General features: G+C 36.3%; 1 protein-coding gene across 1 annotated transcript; it reads right to left on the bottom strand.

Annotated features, from left to right (window-relative positions):
* Positions 1 to 9,694: 9,694 nt before the first annotated feature.
* LOC121978598 lies at positions 9,695 to 10,378 on the bottom strand. Its single transcript, XM_042530925.1, has one exon. It carries the CDS (start codon positions 10,376 to 10,378, stop codon positions 9,695 to 9,697), a length of 684 nt encoding a protein of 227 aa, XP_042386859.1.
* Positions 10,379 to 11,476: the final 1,098 nt, after the last annotated feature.

Genomic DNA, 11,476 nt, shown 5'->3' with positions numbered 1-11,476 from the left:
CGGGAGATGAGAGCATTGCGCTCCCTCACTATGTTTGAGGTAGGAGGATAGGTGTACTCCGACAGCATCCCGTCCACTCGGTCACTCTTCAGGGGTAGTGACGGCAGAGTGCACGGTGTCACATCCCTACCCACTCGGTCTCACCATTGTGTGTGAGATGTTGGTTGCTACTCGGAAAACCTATAGGTTCCACTGTACAAAAATTTTGTACAAAGGTCTGAACCTTTTCCTAGCTACCATGTGTTCTTTTAAATTAAATTTTGGATCGCCTGCGGAACTTAACACGTTTGATCCAAAACTTAATCTATTTGTTCTTTTAGGTTTTGACTTGGATCTCCTGCGGAACTTAACACGTTCGACCCAAGTCTCCTTAAGTTATTAATTCCATTAAATATTAATTTCCATAAAAGGTTCCCAGTATTGACGTGGCGAGGCACATGACCTTCTTGGATATGGGAGCAACCACCACCGACTAGACAAAACCTTTAATAGAAAGCTAATATTTAATTTCCTAAAATAACTTTAGGTTAACCAAAGAGAACAATCAAATCACAAGGAAAAGAAAGAAACAAAAGAACACAACTTCGAAAAAACATATTCGAAATTCTAGAACGTAAGCCTCTTGTATTTGGTATTATTTCCATAAATAACTAGCATGATGCGGAAATAAAATTTACTAGTTATACCTTGTAGAAAAACCTCTTGATCTTCTACCGTATTCCTCTTCTAACCTCGGACGTTGTGTGGGCAACGATCTTCCGAGATGAGAAACCACCAACCACCTTCTTCTCCTCCAAGCAAGGTTCGGCCACAAAGGAAAAACTTCACCAAGGAGAAAAACCAAAATACTAACCAAGCTCCAAGAGATGCTAGCTTCCTCTCCTTCTTCTTCTTCTCCTAGTAGTATCCGGCCACCACAAGAGCTCCAAGGGAAGAGAGAGGTTCGGCCACCACAAGAGGAAGAGAAGGAGATGATGGCCGGCCACACCAAGGAACAAAAGAGGGAGAGAAATAATAGATGTTGTGTCTCATGAAGGCACCCTCACCCCTTCTTTTATATTCCTTGGCCTAGGCAAATTAGGAAATTTAATTACAATAAAATTTCCTTAATTTTCCTTGACATGAATTAATTGAGAAAATAAAATAAAATTTCCCAATCAACTTGTAATGGCGGCCACAATCAAAAGGAGCAAATTAGAGAGTTTCAATCAACAAATTAAAACTTCCTAATTTGTTTCCGGAAATTTTAAAAAATAAAATTTCTCTTTAAAAATCTCTTCATGGTTAATAAAAGGAAATTTCTATAACTTTAATTTTATTAACATGTGAATAATTTTAAAGAGAAAATAAAACATCTCTCCAATCTACAAATAAGGAAAGAGATCTAATCTCTTTCTTTAATCTTTTGTAGATCTTTTACAAGAGAGATATTTTAATTTTAATTCTCTTTAAATTATATCTTCCACATAATAATAAAAATTAAAATTAAATTTCTTTTTTAATTTAATTTGGCCGGCCCCCACTAGCTTGGGTTCAAGCTAGGGCCGACCACCCCTAGGCCGGCCCTAGCTTGATCCCAAGCTAGCTTGGCGGCCCCCTATGGGTGGGTATAGAAGGTGGGTATAGGTGGGTATAGAACTCTATAAATAAGAGGCTACGATAGGGACCGAGAGGAGGAATTGGTTTTGGTCTCCCGATAAAATTAAGCATCCCGTGTTCGCCCCGAACACACAACTTAATTTTATCAATAATAATTCATTCCACTAGAGAACTATTATTGAACTACCGCACCAATCCCAAATTACATTTTTGGGCTCCTTCTTATTATGAGTGTGTTAGTCTCCCTGTGTTTAAGATATCGAATGTCCACTAATTAAGTGAGTTACTGACAACTCATTTAATTAATATCTAAGTCCAAGAGTAGTACCACTCAACCTTATTATCATGTCGGACTAAGTCCACCTGCAGGGTTTAACATGACAATCTTTATGAGCTCCTCTTGAGGACATTATCAACCTAGTATCACTAGGACACAGTTTCCTTCTATAATCAACAACACACACTATAAGCGATATCATTTCCCAACTTATCGGGCTTATTGATTTATCGAACTAAATCTCACCCATTGATAAATTAAAGAAATAAATATCAAATATATGTGCTTGTTATTATATTAGGATTAAGAGTACACACTTCCATAATAACCGAGGTCTTTGTTTCTTTATAAAGCCAGTATAAAAGAAACGACCTCAAATGGTCCTACTCAATACACTCTAAGTGTACTAGTGTAATTATATAGTTAAGATAAACTAATACCTAATTACACTACGACCTTCCAATGGTTTGTTCCTTTCCATTATGGTCGTGAGTTACTGTTTATAATTTATAAGGTACTGATAACATGATCCTCTGTGTGTGACACCACACACCATGTTATCTACAATATAAATTAATTGAACAACTACATTTATCATAAATGTAGACATTTGACCAATGTGATTCTTATTTCTAGATAAATGTTTATACCAAAAGCTAGGCTTTTAGTATACACTCTAACATGAGATGGCTGACTGACGTCAGGGGTGATCAGGTCATATTGCATCATATGCACAGATTGCATTTATTGTGATTGTTGAATATCGGATGATGCATTTTGGTGACTCCATATGATTGACATGCATACATGCTACATACTTATTTGCTCTAACTATTTTTATCTGTGTATGTTCACAGTTAGTTGCACAAGCCTCGCAGGTGAGTACAATTTATTTCAGTTATGCATATCTTATTATTCTTGCAGTAGACTGTATTACATGCTTATTGTTGGTTACTGCAGTTTATTTAGTTATGCATACCTGTTATACTGTTAGGAGACTGTACTATATGTTGTACTGTTAGGATACTGTACCGTAGGATTGTTGCTGGTAGTTATATGTTGCTGTACATATCTATTGGATTATCTGCTGAGTTCTTTGGACTCACACCGTTATATTACTATTTTTCAGGTTGAGGCTGTCAGGAGAGATTCCAGTCGCTAGCCCCCTTATCGTGAGGATTTTCTGTAGTCGATCTCTATTTTCGTTAATATATTTTTACACTTGTGATGTGGGTTTTGTATTGTGGACTTTATGTTGAACCTTTGGGTTTGCCACTTTTATTTTCCGCTGCGGATATTTTCATTACTTCGTGGATTTCGTTTTCTTCGTTGTAGTTGAGTAGGATGTTATACATGTATCTGTGATGATTTCTATATCGTCTTTTCTTCATATTAAACTGCGTGGATTGTTATATAAACTGCGTGGATTGTTATAGTGTTTGTATTGTATTGTTCCGGCCGTGTGGGCCGATGGATGGATGGATATATGTATTCTGAGATTCATATTGTCACCCGTACAGGGGAGATGTTGCCCAAATTTTTTTCTGGCAGGGACTACCTGGGGCGTGACAATATTTTTGGTATAAGAGCAGGTTACGATACTTGCTAAGCATTTTGGATTTTTGGGATTTTATGTGATGCCAATTTATTTGGTATCAGAGCAGGTTTGCGATACCTGTTCCGGATTTTTGAGTTTATTTGATACCAATTTATTTGGTATCAGAGCTAGGCTCCGATTTCGGATTTTTGTGTTCTGGAGTTTGTGAGCGTATTTGGATATTTTCAGATTGTATGGATTTCCATCGATTTTTCAATTCGGAATTCCGAGGTATGTTTTGACGAGGTTTTATTTGGGAGACTAAGCAGCGACAGGACATCTCCAGAAGACAAACAGATAAAATTAGATAATTTTATAGGTCTTATACCTGTAGTGATATATAGGTAAAATTTTGTTTACATATGTGACACATACATGTGTTCCGGTACCGAGACGGTAAAATTAGTATGATACTGTTGTTTGTGGTGACTTAAAAAAGGATGAAAGTGAACAGACGGACTGACAAACAATGAACCACAAAAGGTTAGTCCACAAGAAAAAAAAAATGGCCATGTAATCATGTTCTTGCAACCAACGATAAGGGAGCAACTTTGTAATCATGTATTGCAACGATAGTCATGAAAACTCACTCCAATTGGAGCAATAAATTCATGAAAACCGCTCCAATTGGAGCAACTTTGTAAAATTGTTGCAACGATGTTGGACAAAGTGTGGTACACTTTTGATAATAATGATAATAAGGACGTCCTTTTAAATTTCTACCTTTTATATAAAAAAAATTCACACTTTCATAAGTATTAATATCTACACTTTTGTTATCATGTTATCCCATATTTTTAACAATTAAGGGGAGAATTAATAAAACTCATCTATGAAAGTGATCCTACCAAAGTATAAAGGTAAAATAATAATAGTGAACCTATTTTAAAAGGTAGTTAAAATACAAGAATAAGGGGGCGTTTGGTTCTTTCCTAGGAATAGGAATTGAAATGGAAATCATTGTAGTGTGGAATGGAAATTGGTATGAGCATGGATATCACTCTTAAAAGTAATGTTTGGTTAGTTGCATATTTTCTATCGGAATAAATCAAAATTTCCTTTTTTACCCTTAAAGGAAAATAAAAGAAAAAATTAGATGAGAGAGAAAGATGAATGAGAGAGAAAAATATGATGAAAGAGAATGATGAGAGAGAAAGTGTGATTAGAGAGAATGAGAAAAGAGAGTGTGATAGAAGAGAGCATGAGAGAAGCTGAGAGAGAAAATATAATGTGAGAGAAAGTATGATGGGAGAGGATGAAGAGAGAGAAAATGTAATGAGAAAAAATGAGGAGAGAGAACGTGATGAGAGAGATTGAGGAGAGAGAATGTATGGTGAGAGAGAAAGTGTGATGAGTAAAAAAAGAGAACAATGAGTGTGATGGGAGAAATTGAGGAAAGAGAATGTATGATGAGAGAGAAAGTATGATGAGAGATAAAGTGTGTTAAGGAAAAAAAAGGAGGGAGTGTGACAAGAGAGATTGAGGAGAGAGAATGTGTGATGAGAAAAAAAGATAAAAGAGTATATGATGGTAGAGGTTGAGGAGAGAGAAAGTATGATGAGAAAAAAGAAGGAAGAGAGTGCGATGGAAGAGATTGAGGAGAGAGAAAGTATGATGAGAGAGAAAGTGTAATGAGAAAAAAAGAGGAAAGAGAGTGTGATAGGAGAGATTAAGGAGAGAGAAAGTGTGTGATAAAATGATGAGAGAGAACAAGAAGAGAGAAGTGATATGAAAGAAAAAATAAATAAATAAATTTTGATATTTGATATTAAGGGAGAAAATTTAAATTTTAGGTCAAGGGTATTTTTGTAATAAGGGAATATTTTGATTGATGAAAATAGGGTAATGACTCATTGAAGGAGAGGTACATGAGAATGAATTATTATCCAATTTCAAGGATTCATACCCTTATTTGTATTCCTATTCCTATAATCCAAACATTAACAATGACAATCAATGATTCTCATTCCCATTCCTACTCTTATTCCCCTAAACCAAACACCCCCTAAAATGAAAATTTTCTCTTCGCTAAATGGCATCTGTATGAAAACTTACATTCTTGTGTTCCCAATTTATTAAAGTTAACTCTGACTTTCTAAACTTCCTTTGCAAGAAAATCTATGAGGTAGATCTCATGACTTTAGGTCTTAACAAAGTCAACTCTCTCCTTTCAATTTGACGCCAAGAATCTTGTTCAAAACCAATGGATTTGCCTTGCCCTTGGATTCCTTCATCACCTACAGAACCAAAAATCAGAGTTTCAGACTGCAGTAAAATCATCACTTTTCGACATTGTTGCTGTTTCATGCACCTGGCCGGCGAAAACCCCCTGCAACCTGGTTTTTCCTGCACGGTATTGTTCGAGCTGCTTGGGATTCGCAGCAAGGACTTTATCAACTACTGCTTCTATGGCTGCTGGATCTACAATCTGAAATTTCGCATATAAAGCGAGTTATACATTGTGGAAAACAAATTTACTGGATAACCAGCAACAAGCTCGATAATCAGTATCGATTTTCATGGTTGGAAAAGGAGCACAAACATAGAAAGCTTGGTCTCGTAAATTTTATGATACAAAAGCCTAAAATTGATGTTGCTCACTCCTGTTTAGATGAGTCAGAAGCTATCATGTCTCTTTCATTATGAATTGTTCTTCTGAGACTTCGAAATGGAGTTCTTTCAGCCGTAAGAATTGTCAGAAGATCCTTACGACTTATGCTGCTACTGCTGTTGTTATAATTTGTTGTAAAATAAAATAAAAAATGAGCAGAACAGTACATCTTCTTCTGCTTTAGATACAAATAAAAAGAATTAAGAAAATAACTTCCTAAGGAAATAACTTCCACTAACTGCTATAAACTACTATAACTTCCACTAACTGCAATAAACAGTTATGAACTACTTCTAAAGCATAGTTTTAACACTCCTCCTTGTTTTAGGAGCTACAAACATCAATTTCTTGTCTCAGAAACTCAAACTTGTTGACAGGAAGAGACTTTGTGAAAAGATCCGCCAACTGATCTTCAGATTTGCAATAAATTAACGTCACCGATTCTTCTTTCTGCACTTCTCTTAAAAAAAAAATAGCTTTATATTGAAATGCTTAGTTTTCCCATGAAACACAGGATTGTGGGAAATGGCAATAGCAGCTTGATTATCAACAAATATTTGAGTGCTTCCTTTTTTTTATCAAACTTGAGATCCATTAAAATCTTCCTTAGCTACAAAGCTTGATTAACAGAAGCTGTTGCAGCAACAAACTCTGCTTCTGCAGTAGATTGAGCCACTGTTTCTTGCTTCTTCGAACTCCAAGAGAAAACACCAGATCTGAGAGTAAAACAGTAGCCTGAAGTGCTCCTCATATCATCAATGGAACCTCCCCAATCACTGTCTGAAAAGCCAATAAGCTTGAATTCTTTGCTTCTTCTGAATTTGACTCCAAAGTCACTTGTCCCTTTGACATAACGAATTACTCTTTTGGCAGCCTTGAGATGCAATTCACTTGCACAATGCATGAACCGAGACAAAATGCTTGCAGCATTTAAAATATCAGGCCTTGTTGCTGTGAGATACATTAAGCAACCAATTAGGCTTCTGAAATACCCTTCATCAACCTTTTCAGCACCATCTTCTTTACACAGCTTCTCCTTTTGATTCATAGGAGTGCTTACTTCCTTGCATTCTTCAAGCTTAAACTTCTTTAATATCTCCTTTGCATACTTCTTCTGACAGATAAAAACTTCATGCTCAGCTTGTTTAATTTCCAATCCAAGAAAGGAAGTCATCAATCCAAGATCTGTCATCTCAAAAACTTTCATCATTTCAAGTTTGAACTCCTCAACCAGCTTTGCATCATTTCCTGTCAGTAGAAGATCATCAACATAGAGAGAAACTATGAGAAGATTACTGCTTTCATGTTTGACATAAAGAGTGGCCTCAGATAAGCTTTTCTCAAAGCCTAAACTTAGCAGATGATCATCAATCTTGCTATACCAAGCTCTTGGAGCTTGCTTCAAACCATAAAGAGCTTTCTTGAGAAGAAACACATTGTCTTCCTTCCCTTTCCTTTTAAAACCTTCACGCTGCTCAACATAGATTTCTTCTTGCAGAACACCATTTAAAAAGGCTGATTTTACATCAAGCTGATATACTCTCCAATTCTTGTGAGCAGCAACAACAAGCAACAATCTAATGGTGTCCAATCGAGCAACTGGTGCGAATGTGTCAGAGTAATCCACACCAAATGTTTGAGCATAGCCTTTCACCACAAGTCTTGCTTTGTGTCTGTTGACAGAGCCATCAGCATTGAGCTTGGTTCTGTACACCCACTTGACTCCAATTACTTTTCTATCTTGAGGCCTTTCCACTAGGATCCATGTCTTGTTCTTCTCAATCATGAACAGCTCCTCCTTCATTGCAACTATCCACTTTTGATCATTTTTAGCTTCCTCATAGTTTGCAGGTTCACACACGGCAATGTTACATTTTTCATAGATGTCAGAGAGCAGCCTAGTTCCTCTTACAGGAACATCATCTACTGCTTCATCCTGCAAACCTTCTTCATCTTCAGTGTTTAAACTAGAAAACTTGAATTTCAAGTCTGTCACAGTCTGATTTTTCTTCTTTGTATCCTCCCAGTTCCATGCTTCATTCTCGATGAAGTAAACATCCCTGCTTACTATAATATTTCCAGTCTGTGGCTAGAAAACTTTATAGGCTTTGCTGACATTACTATATCCTATAAAAATACCAGGTGCAGCTTTTCTATCCAGCTTATCACGCTTGTTTTGTGGAATATAAGTAAAGCATAAACAACCAAAGATTCTAAGAAATTTCAGAGTTGGTTTATAACCATACCAAGCTTCAAATGGTGTTTGATCTTTCACTGCTTTTGTGGGAAGTCTATTTTGAAGAAACACAGTCGTGTTTGCTGCTTCTGCCCAAAAACTTTTTGGCAAATTCTTCTCATGCAGCATACACCTTGACATTTCCATGATATATCTATTTCTCCTTTCACTAACTCCATTTTGCTGAGGAGTGTAGGGAGCTATAAGTTGATGTTCTATGCCTGCATCTTCACAAAACTTGTTAAATTCTGTAGAAGTATATTCTTTCCCATTATCAGATCTTATAGTCTGAATTTTGCAGCCACATTCATTTTCAACTCTTGCCTTAAATTTCAAAAAAACTTGAGCTACTTCTGATTTGAATTTCAAGAAGAAAATCCAGCACATTCTAGTGAAGTCATCAATAAAGGCAATCTAATAGAGACTACCCTTTAAAGAAGGTGTTCTTTGAGGCCCTGAAACATCCGTGTGAATCAATTGCAACTTCCTTGAAGTTCTTCCAGTTGACTTGGAGAATGGTTTTCTATTGAGCTTGCCGAATTGACATGCCCAACAATATGAAATCTGATCAGCAAATTATGGAAGCTCTTCTTGAATCATCTTGGATTTCATTTGCAGCATTCCTTGGTGATGATAATGCCCGAGTCTCTTGTGCCAAATCTCAGTGACATTTTCATGAATTGAGAAAGCAGTTTGCTCCTCCTCTAATGGTTTTAGAGCAAAGCTTTTGCCTTTCATCTTTATCTTAAAGATATCTTGATTGGCTGCATCTTTAATGAGGCAAAAATTGTTTTCGAAAACAACTTTAAATCCCTTTTCAATCAACTGACCAACACTCAACAAGTTTTGATGAATTTCAGGAACAAAAAGAACCTCAGAGATTAGTTTTGTACCTGAACAACTGGTTATGGCAACCGTTCCCTTTCCTTTGACTGAAATATAATCACCATTTCCTATTCTTACTTTGGTGATTTTAGTTGGGTGCAAGTCTTTGAACAGTTCCTTGTCATTGGTCATATGATTGGTGCAACCACTGTCAATTAGCCAACTCTCAGTTTCTACATTGCTTGCAAAACAAGTTGCTACAAAAAGTTGATCCTCGTCTTGATCACCAACTTCGTCTTGATCAGTAACTTTAGCCTCTTCTTCTTGCTGTGGATTCTTATTTTTGCAAATGATAGCTTCATGTCCCATTTGATTACATTTTCTGCATTTTGCATTGGGTCTTCTCCAACATTTGAAAGGTGGATGACCTTTTTTGCCACAATGATGATATGGAGGATAATTCACTTTTGCACCAGCTTTCTTGTCTCCTGCCTTGTTCTTATTGCCCATTAATGAACCTTCTCCTATTGCTTGAGGATTCTTGTTTTTCTATTTTCTGAAATTGCCAACATCATTATGCCTGGCTGGTAAAGCTCCTTCAATTTCTCCCTCTCGCCTCATTGCACGCCTCTGTTCTTGTGCTTGTAAGGCATTCAAGAGTTCTGCCAGTGTAATTTTGGTCAGATCCTTCGTATTTTCGAAAGTAGTGATGGTAGCCTCAAACCTTTCGGGCAGAGTTACAAGAATTTTCTCAACAATTCTTGAGTCTGTCAATGAAGAACCTAGTAATCGAACTCGATTTGCTATCCCAAGAAGTCTGTCAGCATACTCCTTGATGGTCTCTGTTTTCTTCATTTTCTGCATCTCAAAATCACGAATTAGATTCAACACCTGCATTCCACGAATTCTTTCATCTCCTTCATATTCTGACTTGAGATAATCCCAGATCTCCTTTGTCGTCTGAAGAGACATGATTCGAGAAAATATAGTGGCTGAAACTGCAGCAAACAAACAAGCTTTAGCCTTTGACTTCTTCGTCTTCTTCTCCTTATGTACTTTGATCTGAGCCATGGTAGGATTTGCAGGAAGTACAGGAATTTCGTAATCAACATCGAGTGCTTCCCAAAGATCCAAAGCATCCAAGTATGTCTCCATGCGTACTGCCCATATCTGGTAATTATCTCCATCGAACACTGGTGGAGAAATAGTAGAGAAACTTGCTTCTGCTTCCATGGTGTATTAAAGTTACACAGGTCCCTTAAGAAGAATGCTCTGATACCATCTGTTGTAAAATAAAATAAAAAATTAGCAGAACAGTACATCTTCTTCTGCTTTAGAAACAAATAAAAAGAACTAAGGAAATAACTTCCACTAACTGCTATAACTTCCACTAACTGCAATAAACAGTTATGAACTACTTCTAAAGCATAGTTTTAACATAATTCAAAGCCATGCTCAACATATTAACAACTACAACAAATGTTAATCTACTCTATTCACGGTTAACAGTTTACGAGTTTATCAGCTGCACTATAGTTAACATTTAGGTAGTTAGAAATCTGAAGATATTACTAAGAATTCACTTGGATACCATCGATCGATAAACAGAAGAATCCATGCATCAAATCATCACAATTCAATGTTCAGATCAACAATTATAAATTAAAATCCTTTGAGGACCGGAAGTATTAGACTTGCCTGAACTAGATCCTTTTCTTCTATCAGTGACTGGACAGTTTCACCTTTGGCCAGAAGATCAAAAAGTATCTGTCACAAAAGGGAAAAAAATGAGAATATAATGTCGAACCTCTGGTAGGGATGTTTAAGCATATGGTCTATAGCCTTTTCCAAACATTCTGCATAGAAGAACTATTAGTTCGTATAGTTTTCAAGTGACTCAGTAAGACAAAGAAGAGAGAAGAGAATAAAATGCTTTGCTTAGCTAAATAGAATTAACGACGTAACCCTGAGCTTTTAGAGTATACTTACAATGATGGCATATCGTATCATAATGAAAAAAAAACATAGTAATTGCCATTTATGATACCGTCAATTCCTAGGAAATTTATGACTTCATGATTGTTTCCCTGAAGTAGACTGAAGAATATGCTAACAAATAATAAGTTCAGCATGACATGTTGAGAGTTCGACAATTTCTTGATCGCAAAAAATGAGTTGGTTAATTTTACAGGTCAACAAATTTAATATTACCAAAACAACCATAACCAGATTATAGAAAGAAATTATCCGACACACGAAATCCAAACATTGACATACCTCCTTCCCAATCTTCCCACTGATGGTTCCATTTTTTATTGAAGCTATTAATTC

Source organism: Zingiber officinale, chromosome 4B, assembly GCF_018446385.1.
Source record: "Zingiber officinale cultivar Zhangliang chromosome 4B, Zo_v1.1, whole genome shotgun sequence".
NCBI lineage: Eukaryota > Viridiplantae > Streptophyta > Magnoliopsida > Zingiberales > Zingiberaceae > Zingiber > Zingiber officinale.
Note: the sequence above shows the minus strand (reverse complement) of the source record. Positions and strands in the feature narration are given on the sequence as shown.